This window comes from Epargyreus clarus, unplaced genomic scaffold (assembly GCF_041222505.1).
Source record: "Epargyreus clarus isolate Ecla_fem2 unplaced genomic scaffold, WU_Ecla_fem_2.2 ptg000018l, whole genome shotgun sequence".
Classification (NCBI taxonomy): domain Eukaryota; kingdom Metazoa; phylum Arthropoda; class Insecta; order Lepidoptera; family Hesperiidae; genus Epargyreus; species Epargyreus clarus.
In genome coordinates this window covers 2,943,534-2,970,300 of record NW_027332226.1, presented here as the reverse complement: position 1 = coordinate 2,970,300, position 26,767 = coordinate 2,943,534, and the positions used below count along the sequence as shown (strand labels likewise).

At 35.1% G+C, this 26,767-nt stretch overlaps 1 protein-coding gene across 6 annotated transcripts in view; it reads left to right on the top strand.

Moving 5' to 3' along the window:
- The window catches only part of LOC140749475 (CUGBP Elav-like family member 1-A), a 509,605-nt gene that overhangs the window by 296,034 nt on the left and 186,804 nt on the right, over positions 1-26,767 (top strand). For 4 of the 6 annotated variants that reach the window (XM_073082522.1, XM_073082527.1, XM_073082520.1 and 1 more), the window contains exon 2: positions 22,090-22,559. The exons of the other annotated variants lie outside the window; for them this stretch is intronic. In XM_073082522.1, coding sequence (XP_072938623.1) covers positions 22,426-22,559 — 134 coding nt within the window. In that variant the 5' untranslated portion in view covers positions 22,090-22,425. The remainder of the gene's footprint in view (positions 1-22,089; positions 22,560-26,767) is intronic. 6 annotated transcript variants of the gene reach the window in all.

Sequence of the window (26,767 nt, the reverse complement as noted above, 5' to 3'; positions counted from 1 at the left end):
TAATCAACTAGCCATACAAATTAAGAAAAATATCAAAATAAAAATAATACATTTTGTAATGAACAATATTTTAATAGCAATAAGCTCGGCGTGAGTTGAACTGAACGGATTTTAATGAATTTTTGTACAAAGATAGTCTGAGACCCGAGAAAGGACATAGGATAGTTTTTATTGTGACATATACAGACAGATAATATTTGAACAATACAATTTATAGCCACCTCATGGTTTAGAGACTCGTATATGTCACATAAGGTTTAGAGCAGTTTACGGTCCGCCGTAACGTCTTGACATTCGCTTGGACATCCCGTATGTCGAGCGATATTCTAAGAGAAGCGGAAATTCATATTGTTGTCTCGCTACAGAATTCACCCTGTATTTTATTTTGAAAAGATACTTAAAATTGAATTTTAAAGATTTGGTAGGTCTGCAATTTCCATTCAAATAGGTCAGATGATATGTAGATGTATTTAATAGATGGTTGTATCAATGGTGCGTTGTGTGAACCTGTGAATCCACCTGTGAACAATGAAGAACACAAATCCGTGTTATATCACACAGAGATATGTTATTTGCGGTAGTTTCGAATGGGCAATGACACACGTGATCTATTGAATGAGTTGATCATTTGCTGGCTTGATAATTGTATCATCTTAAGTCTCAATCATTTCTGTTATTTTAGTTTCGTCACTTTTACAAGACACTAGCCATTTTGTTACCCTTTCTTCTTTGTGTTTTGTCTTCTCATGGACATTGTTTTATTTATTATTATCTTGGTTTTGAATGTCACGATCTGTTTTTATTATTATTATTTTAATGTATTTATGTTAATTATTCAAATTGTAATTTTTATCAATCATTGTTCATTAGTGTAATTGGAGTAATCCGTACTAATTGACTAAATAAATAAATAAATTACGACACAAAGTCAGCATGTACTTTCCGAACAATGTCACCAAACAGGATTCGCGACAGCAGCCCTAAAGGAACTCGCTACAGTATAGGGCCGTTAAAACGGCGAACTTTTGCCATAACCATTATCACTGTCCCGCCCTTTGGACGCGAGTCACAAGTTGGCAGCGAGTCGCTACTTATTCGTGACTTACTGTCCCTTATTTGTGACTTATTGTGCCTTATTTGTGACTTATTGTCGCCTGTTTGCGACTTACTGTCGGTCGTTATTCTCGCTCTTACTGGATGGTGTCCGTTGTTCAAAACAATTGTAATGTAATTTATTATGCGCCGGGTTTAATGAGTATTGTTGTTTAATTGTCTTTCTCGTAACTTTGACGATACCACGACGCTAACAAGTAAGGGTAATGACTCAAACTATAGGATGTATTTACACAGTATTGTAGGTTAGTGTGCTAACACAAATTGTCTTTCTTAAAAAGTTGAAAATGTTGAATACTACTAATCTTTGAATGACGTGTAAACTCAAATTCGTCGATATCCACCAGTCTTGAGATGGTAACTGCTGAATATGGATCTCCCACTACTGGGAACTAGGATCTCTACTGCGCTATGTAGAGTGCATATCAATGGTAAGAGATATCTAAGATTTTGTAAAATCAGATGTTTTCAATGTCATATAAGATATCTAACAAGGTTAATAATAACTTCTACCTAATCATAACTACGAATGGAATTAAAACATTAACAGCCATAAATCACACTTTCGACCTTGCTTAGCTCAGTAAATTACTTACGATCTACACCAGTCACGAGACTACGTGCGGCAACACTGAAAGAAATAAGAAGGTGCAACCGAATCCATGTCTACACATTTACTTGCCAATTATAGTAGTTTCATATATTAGATTTAAACACATTCCATAATTTTCATACTGTATACCCGCGTTTTCCAACGTGTGGTCCGCGGACCAACCAACCACCACATACTTCTGTATTTGTTTTTTTTTTTTGTATCTGTAATAACTCAAATAAATACCTAATCCGTTTTTGCTGTTTATTTTATTAAGCGGGTCCGTGAAAACTGTGCTTGATTTCTTAAGGGTCCGTGGACTGAAAAAGGCTGGAAAACGCTGCTGTATACCAATCTACTATTACAATGCTGACATTATTTGCTACGCTAGTCTTAAAATCTAAATTACATGTATTATTTTTATTTTGGACCAACAGTTTTTGTACTTCTCCATTCCTCTGGGCGAAGATTTTTATACGACGTCCCAGTCCGTTTATAGCTTAAAAAAGTAATTCTCTGGGACGAATCTACATAATGCGAGCAGTGGGGAAAACAAGTTGTTTTCGTTACGCCCGCTATGGGCTATGGGCCTCCACTGTAAACATTTGGAGGGCATCTGACGAATGTGTCATAAATAACGGAGATGTTAAAGTTTGCTGGAAATAAAAACATTGTAACTTGTTTATTAGAACCTTAAAATATCAGTTTCTTTTTATGTTATATACGATGTTTTATATAATACCTGATAATAATACATTTAATTATTATACCTATTCTTCTTATTCTTATTCTTGTCAGATTTTGGGATTGTTAAAAGACCGTAACAAAAAAGAGATAAAAAACATAATAATATTTTAAATTATTATGACATTAACAAAAACATTTACACATGCTACGCAACATGCGTTTAAATGTACTTATTATTACTTTACGTATTCCACCCAACAAAATTGTTTAAATGTCTAGAAAAGATTTACATTTTTCAAAGTTACATGAATCCCTTATTTCCTATATTTTACTAAAATAAAATTAAATAAACTCCGCGATCAAAAATATTTATTAACTTTATTAAATACACCTTTCATAACATTTAATTAATTCAAATGAAATGAACAGCTCTACACAATCAAATAGCTCTATCAATTGTCTCAGCTTACGTTTAATAAAGCCATAACTCTCTACCTTGCTCTACTACAAACTATTCCTTTTAACACCCTTTAATCGTGCAATCTTTTGTCCGATGGCGTCATTAGTATAATGGCGGGTTGTTTGTTCGAGACCGGTTTGTAGAGATAGTAGAGATGGTAGAGATTAATCTTTACCTATCGAGATGGGGAAGTGTTGCGTTGGGGAATTGAGCGGCTTGTTTCGCGGTAAAGGTTTGAAGGCTATATCCTTTGTAAATTGCTGATACTGTTTTTTATTTTGACTTTATAGTATGTATAGTCCTACAATTTTGTAATATTATTATTATAAATATGAATTGTCTTTTACTTACAACCTTAAGGAAAAGAAAAATATATCAGAAGACATCAAAACGAAAATCAAAATGGAAACGTTTAGTCTATAACTCTTTAAAGATTTCATCTTATGTAACATAAATACCCGTCACATTTAATTACGTTTAAATATACACATATATACCTACTGAAAAATCAAATCAAGTAAATTAATGAAGGGTAATGACTGAAAATCCGGTACTTTCAAAAAGATGCTGCAACGGAGCATCCTTTAGCTTGATTAACAGTTCTCTAATTAAAATTCCGTTCGTTCGACCGGAAAAACTCTACTTTTGACTAATCTTCCGGTACCTTTGCGATCTCTCACTGTCAGCCCTCAGACAGTGAGAGATCAAGAACAAAAAATTTTGACTGCTTTAAGGTAGTAACTGAAATGAAAAATATTGTAGCCTATGTAACTTCATCAATTTAGACGTGTCTAACGAAACCTCATATTTGGGCTGTATGGTTTAGCAAAAATCGGACATAAAATATTACCCTCTACAGTCAAGTAAGCAAGAAATAGCAAATAGCAAAAGAGGAAACGTATGTATTTCGAATTATTTATATTATTAATTAAAAAAACATTAATTAATAATAAAAAAATGGCGTTCAAAGGGCATGCAGGTCACTTAATGTTAAACGTTACTCCTGCAAACATTTGTAACTGGACTCAACTAGGACATGCGCCCTTTCTAGTCAATCACATAAGAGTTACGAAGTAAGTTAGAGCATCTAGCTTAAGTTGATCAGCCTTTCCACCTTCTTGCAATAAGAACAATTTTTTATGACACCTATTTTAAACAAAAAATAGGTACTACTGCCACAATGTAACTACGACACTTCTTCCACATTTTATGTTTATTTTACTATTTTAAAACAGTACCGTAAAGCAACTAAACCAGCTTTATACCGATGTTAAAAACGATCTCAAAATTGTCATAATAATAAAATAACTTTATTCATGAATATCCCCCACTGAAATCAGTAACGAATTTATTAAACTCCAACCCCCAACCCGACGTTTAATTTCAACAAAATAATCGGCGTTCCATCTTCATAAAGGGATACGAACGGAAAGTTCCTTCGCGCGAAATTAATATAATATTATAAAACTGCTCACTACCAACGGGATACTTAGAAAATTTAATATCGCTTACGTTTCAATATTTTTTTAAGAATTTAATTAAGTCTAGAACGACGTGGGAGTTCATAACTTAAATAATTTCGCGTTTGAGTATCTACTCGTAAGTGTACTTACATGCTACTTGATAACTCGTATAAGAATTTTTATTACAAAGTGGGGTGATCTGATGGGGATATTAGGGTGACTCGGGCAAAGTTTATCGCTGGCGACTAAATATGGATAATTCGATAAGTTATGTGTTTCGCCTACTATATAAAAAGGGGTACAACTTTATTGGACGTAATAAAGTTCATCGCTCAATATCCACTTAATTTTATATACAAACTATTTGTCCAAAATTGCTTGCTATCATGTCTTAAATAGGGTAGATTGTAACTAATATAAAGTATCTTATTACTTATTATGTACTTAAAGTATTTCGTAAGGGTATAAAAATGTCTTAAATAAGTTATATAAGGGTTATTTTATATAAAACAACTAAGTTAATTTTATATAACTCCTCTAAGAGAACAAACATAGTCATGGAAAAATATACTACTGTCAAAATAGCAGCATTAGCGTACTTACAGAAATATTAATTCTATCCACCAACTTTGTGAGATCTACTCGTAGATATCGGTCATGTCGCTCTGCTCTTTAATGTAATGATATAAAAACCATTTAGCTTAAGAGACTGTATGTACGCTTGTTAAATATTCAAAGAATCTGGAACGCGAGCTTTTAAACAGTTGACAAAGTGAAACATAATGCTCGTCGTTGCTGGAATGAAATTATTTTACTAGCTTGTACGCGCCGTTTTACCCGAATGTCCTCTCGTGTGTGTTCTATGGAGGCTGGCTTTCAGGTGTCTCCTCTTACGACAGTAAAGAAAACACCCATTTCTACTCGATAACAACAGTGTTAAGTGCTGTTGTGTTTTGTTTTGAAAGTAAGGGAGACAGACTTATCCAGGATGTTCCAACTTACTGTTCAGAGGGGCTAAACTAAGTTGGATGCTGCATCCGTAGCCGACAACAGGTAGGAATCTAATCTAATATTATTATATTAGATTAAAATAAATAATTTAATTTCAAACGAGCTATTATTATAATATAAGATTAGATTCCTAATATTAAACCGTGAAATAACGGAATGATTACATATGTCCATGAGCGGCAGTACTCACTTACCATCAGGTGGACTGCATTTTCGTTTGCTCATTACTTAGTAAATTATTTATTTTCTGATTTTTGTTATATTTTTATCCTTATTATATTACTTAATATATCACATACAATACTTACAATACCATACAATAAATTTAAAATTACAGACAGACAGTTTCATTTGTTTGTATGGATTAATAGTACTGCGGAGTTCTGACAAAATAGTTGGCAAAGGGCATACACGCTTTCAAGGCTTTGACGGATGTTTCGAAACTTGTACAATGTGGGATTGTTTTTAAAGTTTTAAAGTAAAGCGAAATAGTTGTTGTGAATGTGGAATGGATGGGTTTTATTTTTTTATTTGAATGATGGTTTTTAAAAATTCACTTGACCCATATTTTAGTTTTTAAAGGTACTTACCGTGAAGTTCAAACCCTTCAGTTAAAGTACAAATTTTGAGACTTAAAATGAATTTAAATAAAAAACAGTACTTACATTATGAAGATTCGAGTTGAACCCAGAACAAAATATATATTTTTAAGCTAAGCAAACACATTATGTAAATTATAGTAAAACAGTTCTGCCTAGCGGACTGTATCAGAATTGATTGTAAATGTATGGGCGAATACGTAAACAAATACAAAAACAGTCATTTTTGTTAAAACGTAAAAACTCATACTAAGGGCACTGAATCTAAAATCAGGAGTGGATCTATCCGGAAACCTAGATCCGAATGATTTATACGGATGTTGGGTACAAAATTAACTACCTCCAGTTTTCAAACACGGCTGCTGTACTACAAAACTTAGACAACAAACCGTGAATAACGGATACTCGGATAGCCGATATTGTAATTAAGCGAGAACCTTACTTGAGGCGGTTTTGTCGAAAATTGATAAAGTTCAACCACGAAAGTGATACGCGCATCTATAAATATCAGTCGCCCGATGCAGTGGTTGAAATTTGACCATAATTAAAACTAAACTTTAAAATTCATCGGAGTATACGTAACGTAAGTGGATCCTCGATTTATTTATAGACGGCCTTTTATGTGTTTCATATTACGATTTTATTTTGCATATTTGACCAGTAAAACCAATCAGCTATTATTATAAAAACAGCATCCCGCCGGTTAAAAATAAAGCCATATGTTTAAAGGTGGTAGAACTCTTTGTGGTTCAACTCCGGCGGTACCACCGTCACATCTATTTCTGCCTATGAACAATAGTGTCAAGCGCTGCTGTGTTCGGTTTGAAGGGTGTGGTAAATAAGGGATACTTTTACGAGGTGTTCCAGCTGAATGCTTAGGGGTAGCAGCGCATTTGTCGACCTGCGGTCCGAATATGTAATCCTATCTGCAGTCGATAACAGATGTCCATGGGCGGCAGTAGCCACTTTCCATCAAGTGGATTGCTCGTCTGCTACTCCTATATTATATATAAAAAGATTCCATCAAGCCGTTTAGGTTGTAGGGCGTGCCAGAGAATAAGACATACATACACTCGAAAAATACCATACATTACCATAGTCTCCGCAATCGGTCATTTCAATAGATAATTATAGCCACTTCGTAAAATTAGAGAGCTTTGTGTATACACAACAAAGTGTACAACAAACTTGTAAAATTAATGGACAACAGAAAATTTGCGCAAAATCCATCAGAACCCTCGCAAACTATTTTTGCGCTAACTTCCCGCACTGTGCGAAGGATAGCTAATATTGTAACGAGTGGGGTCAACGCCCGCGGCAGTTTCAAACCGAAATTGATAAACTTTCACCGAAAATTCGACTCAACTTGCGAACTTTCGAGTGAGGACATCAATTTTAATGTTATCTACCTTCTTGTTATTAAATATAGAGTAATAAGTGTGAAACATGTAAGCAGTGATAGCGTAGTGGTTAGAAAAAGGGCTATTCAAGCACGGGAGCTATATTCCAAGCCCAGGCAAGCACTACGGATTTTTAATAGTTATGTACTATATTAATTTTATTATTACTTAGGTAACCTTGCACGCCTGAGAATTCTTAAAACAAGTTGTGTGAAGAATGCCTTTTTTAAATCTTGAAGTAGCGAGTCAATAATGCGGTCAATTTAATAGTACATGGCTACAAACATCCAAGGACATCAATAATCCTAGATAAGATTAGATTCCTACCTAAGTTTGGCCATAGATACGTTGCCACCACTGAGAAACAGCTTGGAAAGAAGCCTCAGAAAAGTGTGTCTCCACGTATGTTGTTATTAGACAGAAATATACCAACCCTCACTTCCACGGGTCTGTGGTCAAAGCCCCCTCACTTTTTACAGAAGGGTTTTACTTCTAAAAATACCTTACGTATAGTCAACGAAACAGGAAAATTGCTAATATTCCACAACACAATAAAACCATTGTTACGGGATTACACTGAACCCACTCGAAATGCTTAACAAAAATTGCTAACAACACAAAACCGTACAATAGCAATTTCGGGGACCGAAACTAGCAACACTGCAGCGGGTAAGGGTACCTCGTTCCGCTTAAGTTGAGCCCTAGGGGGAATTCTCGGAGTTGCTAAGTCTGCAATAGTCCTTATTTTGTGGGAAAGGCAATATGGTATTAGTATCATAATGCTGTAGGGACTGGGGAATATTCCGGCCGAATGGACACAGTTGTTTCCGTTTAGTTCTTTTTAGGGTTCCGTACGCAATGAGTAAAAACGGTACCCTATCCAATATGTCTGTCTGTCTGTCCATCTCTTGAGTTGTCACAGGGCTCTGTCTCTTGAACCGAAATATATATACACTTGAAAATAAACGGGCGTTGCCATACAAGAAACCTTTTTTTTTACATCATGAGGATAATTTCTGACGATTGCGATAAATACCTTGCCTTACTTGTAGATAAAATTATAATAATAATTTATTGAGGTATAATAAGTAATAGATATTTAATGCTCCCTTTAATGTTTACTTGGGTTATATTAAATGTTTCAAAGGGGCTATTACGTTGAAATTGAAGTACTCCATGTTGATGTGTATTTTCTTCTATAAATTCTTATAGTTAAAGAATCGGTGAATTTTTCTAAAGGTAAAAGTGCAAAAAGAATGAAACTACGCATTATTATTTAGTATTAAAATGAATAGTGCCGTAACTTTCATAATATTCAAGAAGTTTGTTACCCAAGTTATTCTAAACGTTGACCATAGATATATGTAATAGAAAACAAGGAAAAATAATATTCGCTCACAAAACACCAGCACACATAATTATGTCAATCTCACATAAATTTACTCGCCGCCTTTTTACTTCGTCCGGGCGAACTTTATTCAAAACGGCTCCACATTCTTCCTTTTATTGACCATAAATCTTGGGAAAGAAAAATAAAAAGGCCAGAGGGAACTAGCCCGGACAATTTACAGTGCAAATCGGACAGTCCGGGTACGGAATAAAGTTAAACAAACGGTACGACCAAGTTTTAATAAGATTTCGTCGCCGGCGCTGAGACTATTTCCAATTGCCACTTCTGTGGTCAGTTCACTTTGTGACTAATCTTTGCACAACTATGCGACAGTCTTTAACTTATTATCACGCTTACTTTTCTTTTTTTTTACTGAAGCTTTAGGTGGCGCAATGGAAATTTGTTGTTTCACTTTTCTATTCTTATAGATGTCTTTGCTAATCGTTCCTTAACAAAATTGTTAAGAGCAATTTACTTTTACTATGGAGTTGATGCTGAGTTTTATGAAGTAACAATTTAGCAGGCAGTAAACCAAATAACAAGTGGTCAATGCAATGGACACCAGTCTAAATGTTGTTAGAACTTGAAGTAGAACTAGAAGAAGAACTTGAACTAGAAGAAGACAATTTTTTGTTAACCTGCGTCTCACCACAGAGGTACATTCTTGAAAGCTGAACACAGCAGCACTTCATACCGGAGTTTTCGACTCAACAAAAGGTTCTATCACGATATATGAGCTATGATATTTTCACATTTCATAGCTACACTAGTAGAACAAGCGGCCATATTGATATTTTAGCCCAAAGTAAATAGAACTAAAACTAACTAAACATCTGAAATCGTGATAAAATGTCGCTATTAACATTTCACTGAGTTAAGAGGCATTTTAATAATAGCATTCATATTCGCCAATTTGAAATGTCGTTAATGACACATTTTATTGTTTTCGACACGATTTGTGGGTCTGACTTAATTTTCGGATTTGAATTTTCTAAAACAATTGGGCTATATTGTAGCATGTAAGAGTATTACACTGCCTTCCCCTAGATGGTTGGTTTCTAAGGTGGTAGGACCCTTTGAGGTACGATTTCAAAAGCACCACCGTCACACCTATTTCTGCCTAATAACAGCAGTGTTTACTGCTGCTGTGTGCTGCTTTAAAGGGTGTAGTAAGGGAGACATAATTATCCGAGTAACGCATGTGTAACCGACCTTAGATAGAACTCTAATCTTGTCTGAGGTTGAATAGGTTATTATAGAAAGTAGATCAAGGTACGTACCACATAAAAAACGTAGTCTCGCACTTAACCAATCACCGAATTTTCTGAACGAAAAGACATCAGAGAAAGAAAGTTCGGAAGGATGGAATAGCACTTTAAACGGTCGAGTAATTCGCTAACTCGGTTAGCCGACACTTGGCTCAATCAGACGGGAGTGCCGAAAAAAGAGGAACCTCTTACCCTCTGAAGTACCTCTGCTATAGACAAAACTCAAGGAGCCCTTCTGTTTTAGGGCGGCTTTTCATGTGTGGGGCAAGACCTCTTGACCTTCGTTTCTCGTGTGTGTTATTTTTTACCCGACTGCAGAGGGTAATGTTTTTCGAGCTTATATAAGTATTTATATATAATTTCATTATTTGGCCCGTCTTATAACTCAAATGGCTTGGCAGTTTTAATGTATGAGATTCTAAATTGTAGTTGTAGTTGTTGTGTCTAAATTGTAGGAGTGACATAGGCTTGCCCTTGTAGTTTAGGGACTAGAATAGGGCAAAGGTATCTCCTGCCTGTCGTAAGAGGCGCCTAAAAGGGGGCTTCCGGGGTTGCGGGGGCCAAGAGTGGGAGCTCGAACCGTCCAGTAAGCGACCCCGGGAAGGACGGCGGTATGTGTGGTCGCATACCGTCGTAAACACCAGATGGTGTGAGAGGAGTGAAAACTGCTCTCCCAGGGCAGAGCCCGATCGGGGCATCGCGCTCGGAGGACTCCGGTTGCGTTCCGTCGGAGATCCCGGAGTTCTCCAACAAGCGTTGAGGACGGCCACCGGGCGGGTTTTAGTGCGGTAAAATCCCACATAGCCCGGCGTCGATCCCACGTCGTTTGAAGTCGACCCTTTTGAAGGTTTCTCCCTCATTAAGAAAAAAAAGCAGTGACATAGGCTGCGTTACCTTCCATTTAAGATAGTTTAGTATAAATAGTTGATTTTCATAATAAATTTTAAGAATTTAGGTACATACCGTATAAAAAATACAGGCCAAAATGCTTGACAGATTTTTAAATATGATGTAGGTTGGGTGCTTCTAAATTGATTTCAAGACCTAGTACTAAACCAAAACGTCACACAGGTGATTGACCATTGGCCAGTACCAGCTGTTTTTTTTTTTATATCTCTTCCTTTTCTGGACGACTACTTTCACGTATTAATGACGAACAAAAAACACCGGAAATTAATTATAATATGAGGTTGTACGTTCAAAGTGTTTGTGAAGGAAGCATGAAAAATTCCTCCTTTTCCCCATGAAATTATACGGAAAAGAGATTAATCCCCCAAACTCATTAAAAGCCTCAATTAATCCCATTTAAGAGAACAAAATTAAGAAACCGCTGAGCAAAGGACAAATAAAAATGGAATTTGAGGAAAATAATTTCCTTCGTTATTTTTTCTGTCAACTGTTGCAGAATTCTTTAAATCATTAATCATCAGTTAGCTGAGATTGAGAAAAAGACGAAATAAGGAAAACGTCTGTAATTTTTTATTTTTGACGGGAAATAAATTAATATTTTCGTCAATATATTATCTACTTAGCTGTTCCGGGTTTTATCTGTATCTAGGTAAACGCCTGTGTAAATTTAGATTTCCATTCTAGGATGGGGTGTTTATGTAAAACAATATGATGTAGGATTTTCTTGAGCCGTTGATGCCATAAACACACACAAAGACGAATATACAAACCATCCAGGCCCAGATCAGGTATCTAATTTCATCATTCAGATATTTATCTGGTCGGAGATCGAACCCGGATGCCGCATCGTTACATCGTTACTATTTGAAGATGGTAGAACCCTTTGTGATTCGACTCCGGCGGCACCACTGCCACACCTATTTCTGCCTTATAACAGCATTGTTAAGTGCTGCTGTGTACTGGTTTGAAGGGTGTGGTAAGGGAGACATACTCCGTCCGTCCGTTATGAGGCGTTCCAGCTTAGTCCTCAGGAGTAGCGGCGCATCTGTGGCCGACCTCAGGTACGAATATCTATTCCTATCTGGAGTCGATTACAGAGGTCCATGGGCGGCAATAGCCACTTACCATCAGGTGGACTGCATGCTCATCTGCTACTCCATATTTTTATTTAAAAAAACACGTTCATCTTAGATATCTGTCTGCCTTATATCTAAGCGATGACTAAAGGAGTAGCACAATTACCTAAAATGCCCATATGCTTGCTTTAAGCATTTCCAGGTTAACACAAGTCTAAAATCCGAGCACATACGTACCAAACTATCAATTGTCCCACACAAATGCTCTAATTTAATAAAAACTCAACAATTCGGACTCCGTGCCAAAACCAACTCGGGAATAGATTCAAGTAAAGAAACTTAAAACTACATCTCGTTGCGCAATCACCACTGGTAACTTGAATCGTGCAAACAATGCAACGTAATAAGGGAAACATACATAATGATATTCTAATCTTAAACGCTACGTGTTCGGAAGTCAATTTTGTTCTATACAGCAATTACATTATTTTATTCAATGACCCATAGAATCTCAATATAAAAACATTAAATACAAGGAGATGAATTCATTATTCTTTATATACAATACAATACAAACAGATTACAAGTGTATTTAATAAATAAAATGGAGTAAATAAATTGGCTGATAACTACTACACGAATGCTAATCTGTGTTGCTATGTTGCATTGCGAATTCATGGTCAATAATGTAGAAAAAGCAACAGTAACAAAGAAAACTCAATGTACACAATATAATTCAAGTTCATGTTGCTTTACCTACACATAATTATGTGCGGTACGACATACTGATGGTTTAAATTTAAAAACAGTAGCGGTCACGTCCACAAAAATCTCCCGTGTGTTTTCAATCAAAAGGCAGTCTTCCAAGCCGCAATATAGCCGGCAGGTGTGCCAGTTGAAATTGTTTCTCTCGTCCAATGTAAATATTAGTTAATTAAGTGTAAACCGAACGAAACAGTTAGCTCCGCCCCGGGTAGTGTTTGACTTGATCTCGGTTTTAAAACGTAGGGCCGGCTCACTTCACTATGTAGGATACCGGAAATTAGTTTTAGGTGTGTATACATTTTTCGTTATTAAATAATTAAACCAAACACATAGGTTTATAGGACTGTATAGTCAATGAATTCTTTGTATTACTCGTATGTCCATTTTGAAAGTATTTTTTTTAATTATAACTAATAATAACTTATTAAAATTATACAAAAATTTAATGAATTAAGATATTAATTACTTTTTAGGTCATTTTGTATAGTCCGCGCCAAACTGCTTGTCCGTTCTGAATATAGAAAATAGTCGCGTCGAATAGCAAATTGTAGATATTAGCGGGAGGAAGACAGCGGGACCACTCCCGGCATCCATCCGCTGCCCCCATTTGTACATAGCTGGGTTAGTATGCCCTTACGTTGAGGAGTATATGCTAACTAAACCTGTGCGCAGCAACTTCAGAGCGGACTAGCAGTTTGGCGCAGACTATATTATTATTATGTCGTAAATTTTATACTAAAACAAGATATTAATTTATTCTTTAAAAAATATTTGCAGTATAAATACAGTCTGATTGGTTACCTTGTTACTACTTACTACATGCTCCATAATCCCTTATATTCTCTTATATCTTACGACAGGAAGAAGGGGGAATTTAGGGAGTGTATTCTACCGTCTTTAATAACAATTTCCTGTCAATGAACCATAATATTATACTAATAAACCCAGAAATTGGAAGGTACATCTGGTATGGAATAAAAATGGGGGACGGCAATTAGTTTCCCTCGCAATATTGTATGAGGTTTGACGCTAAGGTGCTGGTTTTATCGCCGTCGAGCAACGATGAACGATAAGATACAAAATATTTTTTGAAATAAAAGTAGCTGAAACTCTTTTTATGTTCTGCTGCTGTAACTGGGACAGGTCTATGCGAATAGCGATAGGGCGATGCGAATTGGTTGAGGAAAGTTTTAGTTGGCGGGCAACCCGTGTTGGATGTTTCAAATTAATATGGACTCTGACAATATATGCCCAAAGTTGTATATCTGTGCACTTCATAATAGTAGAATCGCAATGCATTTCTGTCATTGACATCAGGTAGGTAGCCTTATTTAAACGTTTTAAGGTGAACCTGATAATTTTGCATCCGATGGATGGAACGCTCGTTTTCTTATATCATTATGAAAAATAAAATTTAAATATTTCATTGTAATTATTTCACATTTCATATTATATAATACAAATATCCTTCATCGCTTATCGTTAATCTCCTGCGGTGTAACAAATCAGTAAGGCATGAAGCATGCCGTAATTAGTTGCCTGATTTTTGACGCGCGAAATAACGCTTGGCTGAATACGACGTGCCATTACATTTTTAGGGTGAAAAATAAGATAAGGGTGATTTTCCTTTTATATATTTCCTTACCTGTCATTACTGTAAAAAAAAATCAAAAAGGTTAATTTTGAAGTCTCGACTTAGTTTGAGTGTAAAAAAGGGCTAATAGTTTTTAAATAGGGGCTATTTAACTAATATGACTTATAGCAAGTGAATAATATATAAAATAAAAATATTTATTTCTTGTAGGCTTACAGTAATATTTTGAAATTCTTTATTTTGTAGTTTTTTTATAATAAACCATATCCATGCTGCCCAAATAGTGGTTTGAAGGGTTTATTAAATAAACATAAATATGTTTATTTAATAAACCCTTCGAGGCACCTTAACGAGATTACAGGAGTTTACAGGCCATCTTTTATACCTAAGGAATGATTTCTGACATACTTTCAACTGTTCACAGTTTGCCAAAATCGACCGTGATGAGAAAGAAGCCATGTTTGCATAATGACTCCGATTTGCCGTTTCTATTATAAAAATAAAAGCATCTAATTTTATCGTCCGAAACAAATAATTACGAATTAATGAAAAAACGTGCGTGGGTCGGCTATTCGCATATTTTGTTCCAAAATAATATTTATATATTTTTTATTAAAAAGTCACCCCAGGTTACCTCGCGATACGATCTTTGTGCCGCTAAACGTAATTACATGATAATATTTTTAAATCGAATCACGAAGTCGTAAAAATTGTCTGCACCCTGAATCGTTAAATTAGAATCGAGATTATACTTTGCCGATTTTATTTGTTTGTGATTTAGAATGAATTTGAACATGGAACACTTTGTGGTTCGACTTCGGCGGCACCACCACCACACCTATTTCTGCCTAATAACAGCAGTGTGAGGCGCTGCTGTGTTCTGGTTTGAAGGGTGTGGTAAAGGAGACATACTTTTCCGAGGCGTTCCAGCTTAGTCCTCAGTTGTAGCGACGCATCTGTGGCCAATCTTTGGTTGGAATATCTAATTCTATCTGAGATGGATTACAGATGCCCATGGGCGACAATAGCCACTTACCATCAGGTGGACTGCATGCTTCTCCTATATTATAAAAATTATATATTTGCCAGTTCATTTACAAAAAAGTCTTGATGAAACAACGGAGCCCAAATAACGAATGCTTAAACTACGAGCGGGAGAAGCTAGGACCTTAATTGTAATATTAAAATCGTATCGGATGCAACCGGTAGCCGGGACAGGCGCCGGCAGGAAAACATTGCGGAAAGGAAATTATATTTCCGCGGCGAATGTGAGGTCGTCTCTTCCTAATTTGCTGAATAATTGCGCGCCACCATACTCGTAGTATGGTACAGTAAGCGACGGAAGTTCCGAAATGGTTAACGCGTTTGGCTCTTAAGCGTGTATAAAGTTAAAGCTATTGTTTACTATTTCTATTACTACTGATAAATTGTGTAAGAAATAAATAGAAATATTGTGGAAAAGAATCTATATGATACTTTAAATGTTACAATCAGTCTGTTGGCAATTATCTATGAGAGAATAGTTATGAACCGCAGTAAAATGCACCCCACGCTTTTTACTCTGAATTGAATTATTATTTTAATAACTTAAATTATTTTCTAGTTTTTAGTTCTATTAGATTCTATTCTATTCTATTCTAGTTCTAGTTATTAAAAAAGGTGTTTTTTAGTATTATTTATTTTTTGTCTGTGACAAACTCATAAATTGGGGAATTAATTAATCTAATAAAGATAATGGAAAACTGTTATCAATTTATTGCATTGTCATCGGTCCTTGATACGTGTGCAAAGTTTCAAATTAATCAGAGTTGTGGAAATTGGTGAAAATTGACCTAAAAGATTCCGTTACATAGATACAACCCAAGCTGATAAAATCGTATTAATAAATTCTTATATCAACCATGGGTTTACGAGAATCATTTACTTAGTCACTATAACCCATGTGATGACCTGCGTAGCAAAGCGGTCCCAATATTGGACTGTCCGTAGAAAGTTTCGGGTTCTATTCCCGACTAGGCAGACACCTGAATAATGAATTTAGATTTCTGTCCCTATAATCTTCTTCAGTATGCGAAATCTTGTATAAGTCTACAAGTGTAGAAAGTAGCCTTCTATCCTTAAGTACCTTACTTTTATAAGTACGTTATTTTACAAGTAGTATATAATTACGATATGTATTTAATTCTTTAAGATAACACAAATACATTAAATATTATGAAATCCTTTTGCAACTCACACACTTTATACTACTACTAATTTTAAAAAGAAGTGGTTCAAAACTCGCACCTACAAGTCGCGATACTCGACTGCAGTAATTATTGAAATTTGTTTATTAAAACTTCACTGCGGTGGGTCAGTTGCTCACAAAGTTTAGAGATGGAGTTGCGAAGCCGTGAAGTATTGTCTGTTTTCCAGACTCGAAAGCGCGGAAGTGATATTCATTTGCTAAATGTAATTATATTTTAGATATTTGGAAGTATGAAAGGAATATTCATTTGCTAAATATAGTTAAATGTTCGCGATTTTGAAGTATCAAATTAATATTAATTCTTGAAATACCAGGGTATCCCGCTATCTCAAAAATATATTGTATAACATTTTAAAAATAACTTTTTCAAAATTTCACATATCTAAGTATAGGCTTAACGTGTCTTTCTTCTACAAGTTTGCCACTTTTATATTTCTGGTTACTCAATTAATTTTATTCAAATCAGTCTCAGTTGTGTTGAGACATTCCAATTTAATCTTTAGGGTTTGAGGCGATATCATACACTTGTATTTTTGTGGATTTTTACTGATATCCAAAACCTGAACCCTGTGGGAGTTCCATGAAAATTTGTACTAACTTTTGATTCTCCACATGTACCACATCCAGATAATTCCCAATAGATCCGCGATACAAACTCACCCAGCGCACTGTAAACCGTGCCCGCGAGTATTTCATTAATTTTCATTCGCCAAACTTTTGCCTTTGCTACGTCATCAGTTACTCTGTTTTGTAGTTCACATTGAACGTCAAAAGTTCTTTGATCAGCAGTTTCGCCCGGATCGATTGATTTTATAACTATTTCAATTTAGTTATATTTGTTGGTTTTACTGAAGCTCTCTCACAATTGGCTGTAACTCTTATGATCTCACTGCAGAACAAGGATCCTTCCTTGTACTGGAGGAGGCCTGGAATATTATTTGATATTTTACTTAAAGCTAGAGAGTTTGTACGAGTGACCTTTTATGTTAAAACAAAAACCAGAAACGTTGTAAAAAAAATGTTACAACACAGTTTTATAAATATAACGTTGCAACGTAGGGCAAAAGAAGAAACAAGCTTAGGCTTAGTGGCGTTTTTTACTCTTTTATGTAACCCAAATTATTTACCGAAACATTTTTTTTTAAGTTTCCTTTATGATGAGAGTTGTTATATGATTCAAACCAAATCCTCATAAAATTATAAGCAAAACTACTTTATGATGTGAGCTATACATTAATATACTAAAACAATCTTACTTATTTCTTTCATTCAAGTGCAGTTCCAAGCGCACGTTTTAAACGTGTTAACAGCGGAAGGTCACTTGACTCGCAGCTGACGAGTGCCACTCGTGCATAATCAGAGCACTAGGCTAGACCTCAAGCCAAGATCACGCGGCCTTTTGAGCTCACATTTGATGACTGTTCATTTTTAAATAGCGCGTTTCTAATACGTTTCTTTTCATGCTGCTGAGAAATGCCTTTTACTATATAATAATAGCCTAGTAATAATATGAATTTCAACTTCTCCTTTTAATATCCGAGTTACAAATACCAGACACGTATATTTTTAAGTTATATTGAGAAAACCAACACGCCTCAGGATTTAAAAAGTCTTAAAAGATGTTTAACAGATGGTTTGCACCCGAACCCTTTGTTCCCATATAGGAAATATGGTTCCCATCAGTGGGCTCATGGGAACGATGCACAATGTTAATGATGCACAACCGGTTGGAGTGGCGCCTATTACCTATTAGGAGTCCTATATGCTATAGTAGACTTAAAAAGCAGAAAGATAAAAACTAAATGAGTGGAGAACTCTGTAGAACTCAACGTGGCCTTTAACTAATAAATTTATATTCACACATTCCTAACAACAATTGTAAACAATTTCAAGCACCAATCTACACTAATATTATAAAGAGGAAAACTTTGTTTGTTTGGTTGTAATGATAGGCTCAAAAACTACTGGACCGATTTTAAAAATTCTTTTACCATTCGAAAGCTACATTATCCACGAGTAACATAGGCTATATTTTATATGAAATATATTTTATAAATAGATTTGAGGCGGTACAAAGTTTGCCGGGTCAGCTAGTCTTTAAATAATTTCGTTAACATTTTGCTATTGTAAGTCAGATCAGTCAGAAGACGCTCTGAGAACAGTATCTTAAAATCATCGAGAATGATCGCCAGTAAAATGGAAGTGTTTCAATTAAAATACACTTATCTCGAACCTCGTTAAAAATGTAACCCGCTTAGCTAACTGTTTAATTAAATGAAATTCAACCGAATAAGCTGATCGTTAAAGATTTTCAACTTTGTTCCGATACGATAATCTATTTTTTTTTATAATATTGGAGTAGCAGACGAGCATGCAGTCCACCTGATAGTAAGCGGCTACTGCTGCCCATGGACATCTGTAATCGACCCCAGATAAGATTACATATTCCTACCTGAGGTCGGCCACAGATGCACTGCTACCCCTGAGGACTTAGCTGGAACGCCTTAGAAAAGTCTGTCTCACTTACCGCACCCTTCAAACTGGAACACAGCTGCGCCTAACACTGTTATTTTTAGGTAGAAATAGGTGTTCACACAAGAGTTAGCACCCACTTACGTTTGTTTGTAAATTTTATTAATTGTAGATAAATTTTAATATTTTATTAAAAAAGTAGCCTACTTGGTATTAGTACTGTCGCCTACGGAAACCTGTAACCAAAAAATAAATGTAAGTTAATCAAACTAAATATAAATAATAATCATCAATTTGATCCTCTTGATAATGTTTAAATTATTTTTGTCATCTTGCAAAAAAACACGTTTGATATAAGTTTTTAGACATATCGAAAGGATCGTATTTGACCTATCTTATAACTTAGAAAACTTCTTAGATAACTCAAAATTTTTCAAGGAAATATGTGTTTACGATATTTTAACTAACCTTAAATTAAAACCATCGTTAAAAATTCAACTCATTTATTTTACTTTGTATATATTACAATATAGGTTTTCATTTTTAATCTGTTACTCTGTTAAAATCTGTCAATAACTGCAATCCAAATATATGTATTTCTACTGAAGGTACCTATAGTGAATATTTATTAACATATTGAAACTAAGACTGAAATAAGTTTCAGATGCATCCGTCCGTGGCATATAACCTACCTAGTATTGAATTGGGTCTCTTACTTTAACTGGGTCGAAGCACAGGGTTGTAGTATTCAAGTTCGCCTCTCAGTGAAACAATGTTTGCGTAACTAACAAACGTTTGTTGTTTGATTGAATGAATCTAAATTAAATTTGAGGATCTTAATATTTCAGGTGACAATACTGACTTTCAGCCGAACAATGGAGATAATTCTTCTGACTCTTTGGTCCTCTCCTCCGTTATAAAAAAGACGCCTTCCTCCGTTATTAACAAAGTTCAACAATCTTAAATATTAAAATAATGTTATTCTATAATATACTTTATTATTACTTTCAGTCTGTATTATAATCAAAGAGATTTCAAAAATTCTGCTTTGGAATTAATTACTTAGACATAGATTTTTTCTAAAATACTAAATTAGATACATGCTTAGGCAAGAACGCAAACATCCACTAATCAATCAATCTACTTAATGTTTTATCTATCAAAAATCGGCTTTTGATGATGTCTTCCTACTAAAAACTTTGTCAAGTTTCTATCTAAGGTAAACAAAACTACAACTAGACCAGACTAGGTACACGATAAAATGCCTAAAAACTGTGAAAACTTAAAGATACCAAAACTAAAAACGAGAAAATAATCTTCTACTTATGTGTATTTATGAAATTATTTTAAAAATACTTGTTGCACAGGTGCACTTGGTATTTTAAATAAAAATTATATTGGCCGCATATCTCCCGGGAGCGTTATTTCCCAACGCCTACATTTACGTTCGATTTTCAAAGGCGTTCGATTTTCAAAGATGAAATTCCGCAGCGCACTGACGTTCCACTTCCACCGTAATACGACAATAACCTTTATTAAAATCGTCGGTAAAAGTACAATCAAATAGGAATATTCACGAAAAAATTCTTCTTACCCCCATTTGTTGAACATTCGACGCTTTTTGAAGGGGTGGGCGCCCTTCGTGTCGTCGGAATCGCGTGCTCGATAAAAAAAGTCAACCCCCGCCCCCCTCAATTTATGGTCCCGTAATAGACGGTACGGATAATTCGCGAAGGTTCCACGACCTTTTCATGCCCATTCTTTGTCGTGAAACGCTCCGGCGGAGCAGGTTTTAAATTTTCGAACAGGGCATGATTTAGAAGGTTGGTACCAAAAATACCCGATTGTCGAATTTTATTAAGCGATACGTCATGCTATAATTCGTCATAGTTGTACTAACTTGAATTGAATTAACCTAAATTATGCTGCTAACAAAGATTTTTCTTCTTTTCTTTCGTCCATCTAAATTAACAATAGCTGATTTCTGATCATATAATAATTAAATATTTCGTTTAGTCCATTTTTGCGAAAATTTCTCACTTAATCCATTTGTATTACGAGTATTATCAAATAACAAACATATTCAACAGTTACGCAAACTTATCGGCTTAGCAATAACAGTTACTTCTACGATCACAACAGTATACTATACTACTGAAAGAACTCACATAAAGCTACCCAGTAGACAATACTACACGAATTCAAAATTCATAAGGATCTTACACCATTTCAAACCCACCAATCTTATAACGTGTAACTTTATCAAAACGTCTGGTTGTTTGCCTGATTTCTTCCTTATTATAAAACGGTATAATCATTATTATCTTCTTATTTTATCAATTAAAATGCACAAATGAACGTTAAGACCTACTTTAAAAATGTTCGAAGCATTTTTCGAAGTTTTAATCGTCTGAAAGAGCACTTACTCAAACGAGTTAAAACAGTAGACTACGAAACACTTCGCACTAAATATTTTCTCTTCTACTTCCACTTGCAAAAACAATTGTTCTTGTAATTTGCATTTTTAATCCTTCTGCAACGGTCTGGACTTATTGCGATTGTTTTTTTGTCAGGCGTACCATTATTTAAGTGCTATCTTTCGTTCTAGTCAAGACAGAACTAACGTTATGATACAATCGAGTCATTCGAGCGTTGGTTAAACGGATTTAAAGGTAGGAAAGCTTGATTTAAGTAATTCTTACACAACTCAAAACATTTATCGATAGGTATTTACATACATAACATAGTACATAATACATAGCTATTCAAGTCTTTTTTTAGTGTCATACTTCTATTCCTCTCGAAATACTACATCCATCATACAACCGCATTGAGTCTGATTCATCGTAGTATAAAAATTATTCCCATTACTTTGAAGAGTCACTTTGGTAGGGGGCAAAACATCCAAAAGTTAACCAAACAGACATCCAAGTACCAGCTTTGCAATCCGAAAGCAAAATATCCACTCCGTATCTGACGTAGAAATATCGCAACAGCCATTCGTGCTCCACGGTCTAAATCATGCCAAATGTGAATTTCCAGTCCGCCACAGTGTTGCTACGAGCATAGTGCTTTGACAAAACCGAAACCAGTGCGTTTACAAAACCCAACCGATAGTTGACAAATATGGTTCGAATATGCCTTGGCCGGACAGGACGCTGACCCGAATCGAGGTGTGAGCAAACATTAGATAGAAAAAAATCAGTGAGTGTGTGTGCGGTGACAGTGTCAGGTGGCGATGAGGCGGGGGGCGGGTGTGCCCCCGCGCCTCTTATCAGGAGATAAGGCGTGTGCGGTTGATAGCGAGCTCTCGTCAAACGTAAGCAAGTCTTCACCGTGACCAGGCCGCTCGGGAGCCAGCGGCCGCCGCCCTGCACCATGCTGCACTCACTGAACGCACTCGCCGGCAAGATATCGCCGGGCGGCGGCCTCGACTCGAACGCGAACAGACACACGCATCCGAACAGGAACCACAAGGCGTCGTCACCATCGTCGCCATACTCCAAGCCAAAGTAAGTGGTCATATACACACATAGTTTAACAGGTCTGATAAAAGTGTAGGTTAGAAAGTTTAGCTTCGTCATACATTTAGCATAACTTATCTTATTAGAATTTAGTAAATAGTGAATGTGTAGATTCAGTAAATACACATACAAACATTTACAGTACTCAAACATTTTCCATTGAATCAACAGGTTCCAAATTCAGTCCAACTACCTCACCTCGATCAAGTAAGGTCTCCTAATCTTCATTACATTCTTTATCTCTGTAACTATTAGATACGAGATAGATACGGCTACATGAGAATTTTCAAACATGTGAAGTCTCTAACCGTATAACGTTACGTACCTATGTTATATCTTTACACTTTACTCAATAGTCCTCAAGCTTGTTCATTATCTAATAACCTACTGGTCTCTCATAAACAAGTGGTTTGTTTTGCTACCTTTTCCAACTGATATTTTCAATCAAAATCGTCATTATTCAAACTTAAAATGTCCCCTATATTTATTTTGTCCTATTCATTAACCACTCTTATAAATATTTCGAGCGATAAAGGTTTTTTCCGTCACCTGTTGATTCAAGCTCTTACCATCAAAGCGGAAATATAAATTAATATTCCTAACTAGTTTCACGTTATTAATAACTCTAGAAAGTTATAATTGTATTCCGCTTCAAATTTATTTTCTCTTTTTCATTCGCTTTTTTATTCCTTTCCTTTAATGATCACTGATTTTAGACGTGTTTTAGTATGTTGGAATTGGATTTTTATTTCGTTTTCTGTATTTCTGTTATTGCATCAACGTTTTAATTAATGCTTTAGTACTATTTAGTAGATACATTTTAGTGTTTAGTTTCTAATCCAAGTATAATTTTTTTTAAATTATGCCTGTAAATACTAAGGAAACTTAAAACAATTGAAAAACAGTCGTTTACTAAACGTATTTTTTAATTTATGTTTTTATTTGTTTGAATGATTATCTCAAATATTATTTACATTTATCTGTCTGTACATTTTATGAAAATATGCATCAAGATAAAATATGATAATAACTAAGTTTATTTGTCCTAGAATGTACGAAGCAGTTCACTTACATCCTATACTTCCGTAATATTTTAATGGCTCTTTAAATGTTCTAATTTTGTTTAGTAAGAATTATGACGCCAGTTTTGATGCTACGTTTGGTCATCATGGCACTACCCTTTACAAATAGAGATTAGACGTGACTCAACAGCAGACTACGGTACTTAGAATCTTTTAATTTACAGCATGTTTTCAATCTTTAGGTATTTAATTAAACGCCATTTTATGGCTATACCTACAACTATTACTGAAATTTACGTGAACTAAGTAGATAGATTTTGGAAAAGTAATTTTCAAACCACAAGTTTAAAGCCACCGTTTCACGTACTTTGCTACGTTAGTTGATAAACCGCGTGGCAATACCGGGCTTGTAAAGGAGTCTAGGTTCGATCCCCGGCGGGACTATCCTCCGAATTGATTTTTGTTTTAATTCTGGGTATTTCCTAATATATATTCGTTTTTGTTTTACGAAGATTTTTAATGTGGGAGTAGCAATGTCATTTCGCGATATTTATCTTAGTCGAATCTCACTCGCATTTACTTTAATTCTTTACATACTTTATTTTGTGTGCATATAAAATGTGATAATTTCAACCTTTCTACGTACCCCATACTCGCCCTTGACTCCTAGATAGCGCATTTATAACTATTTCACTTGGAACAATGATCTAAATAAATTATTTTAGTTTTAACATGAAATATTTAACTAGCAAACTTTAATTTTTGTCAGTATTGGACTTTCCATTGAATGTTTTTGAGTAAGTAATTTTTTTTGGAAACTTATTATCATTGATTTGAGGCTAAAAGCCTTGTACGAATTTTTTAGTTACTCGTATTTAAATTAATGTAACTTATTTATTTACGAAACCCGTTTACTATGGACTTGGTCTACGTGATGGATTACACTTAACACTGAAATGATAACAACTGATCTACTATGTTTTTTTCTGGTTTGTAGTGAAGCTAGATAATATAATGCAAATTTTTGTCTAACCACAAACTTTTTAACATAAAACTTATGAAAACCCTCTCCTAAAGTTTTTATGTGATAATCGTTGAAACAGACAAACAGATTAATGTAACGTACACAAGAAAATAATATAATCATAGCCTTTTAAAGAAATAGAAACGCCAAATGTGTACAAATAATCAGGAATTTATTACAAACCACATGCTTAGTGGAAATCCCTAACATCAACACCACAACTACGTGTGAACCAAAACCAATCAGAACATCAATAAACGTCACAACGAACACGTCGTATAAATACGACAAGTGTTTCAGTAAAATCGCGTGTGGCATTTGACGTGTTTTCCCACCCCTCTCACGTCGTGTTGCACTGAAGGTGTAAAGTTCGTATTTTTCATATTAAATGGCAAATTAACTTTTTTTTTCCATTCCCATTTTCCGGTAATTTCCAAACTAGGCAACTAAATTTATGGGAAAGATAGAATTTATATTCTCATATATTTTTTTATATTTTACGAAGTAGCAAAGGTGCTACATACCCTCCTGATGGTATGTCGTAACTCCATGGAGAATGTTAAAAAAATCCCTGATAGAATAAAAGTAACACACCTAAGGCCGACCACATTTTTTTCTCCTAAGAACTAAGTAACTAAATAAATTTAACCGCCTTGTTTGTTATCCCCTACTTAATCTCTTTAGGGGTAGAATTTACAAAATGCCTTTCTTAGAAACTATAGACATCTCCTCTATAGAAAGAAATATCAAACATAAATGCTACCTATAACATCACAACGTCACAAATATAGCGTCATATCATAGACCAGTTTAAAATCGGTTATCTTATCAGCTGTTCGATGCATGCGTATCGTGGCTTGCAGTATCGATAGGGGATTTCAGTTGGGTCACCTTCTGATAGCATTCATAGGGTTAATATAGTTATTGATATTACTTCGTCTATCAGACTACCTAAACATATAAATTAGTCGTCCATCGTCCTCAATTATTTACTGTCTGAGGGACACTGGTCTCCTCTCAGAGTGAGAGGGGCTTAGTCCTTAGTCCGTTCCTCTAGACAAGTGCGAAGTGGTAGACTTCATATTGCTCAACTATTTACTGTCCCACCGCGGAACGCGAATCTCCATTAGGCAGAGAACGATTTATCTCATATTAAATTTCCCAAACACGGGGTTTTCTACTTATACCTTTTTATGTTTAACGGAACTAATAAGCTTAAAGACACCACCGCGCACGCACCACCGCCATATTTATCTATTTTATTATACACCAGCTGTGCTTATTACTGGGGTGCAGTAAGGCAGAAATATGAAATTGAGAACAATTCTGAGGACCATCAACGAATCTGTGATTGATCTCAGTTCGGATTACTGTACTAGTACTATTTGGGCATTATTGGGCATATTAAATTTGTATGTCCAATGACAGCACTGTCTACTTAACATCAGAAGGGCTGTTACTGACAGGCAGATAGACTTCTACACCCCCTCCTTTTACATCGAAAGTTAAAAACAATCACGCATCAGCGTTCACGAAATAAAAACAATAATAACCAATCACGCCATTCGGAGAAATTAAAAACACAAATTACAGCTGTCACAACGCCATGAATATTATTTATTGATCCAGTAATGGCTCCCCACATTGTAATAATCGACGGCTCCCCTTCAGTGATGGTTATGGCGTATCTATAGCCGCCATTATTTTGATGGTATGGATACAGATAAACAATAAAACAAACATGGTGGTTAATGTGTGCGATAAATATTTTTATCACGTATAAGCAAAATTGGCATGTCATGTGCTTTCAAAAAAGAAAGCTGACTGGGTAATTTCAATATACCGAACTGAAAATAATAACAAATTAAACAGGGCATTTTGATTTTTTTTATTTTAGTGTAGACAGTGATAATTAATACCAAGACGAATCTAGAAACATCTCATATCTAAAAAGGTTTACACCATAGACATATCAAAGAAATAGACACGCACGCGAATAATATAACCTTCAGTTCCAATTTGGAAAAAGTATATACCTATTTAGTTTTCTCAACCAAATATTAAAGATGTAGACACATGAAAAAGTTAGAAATTAATGTCAAAGAACAAAGTTTTCCTTGTAAATCAATTGGCATATAAAGTTGTATAAC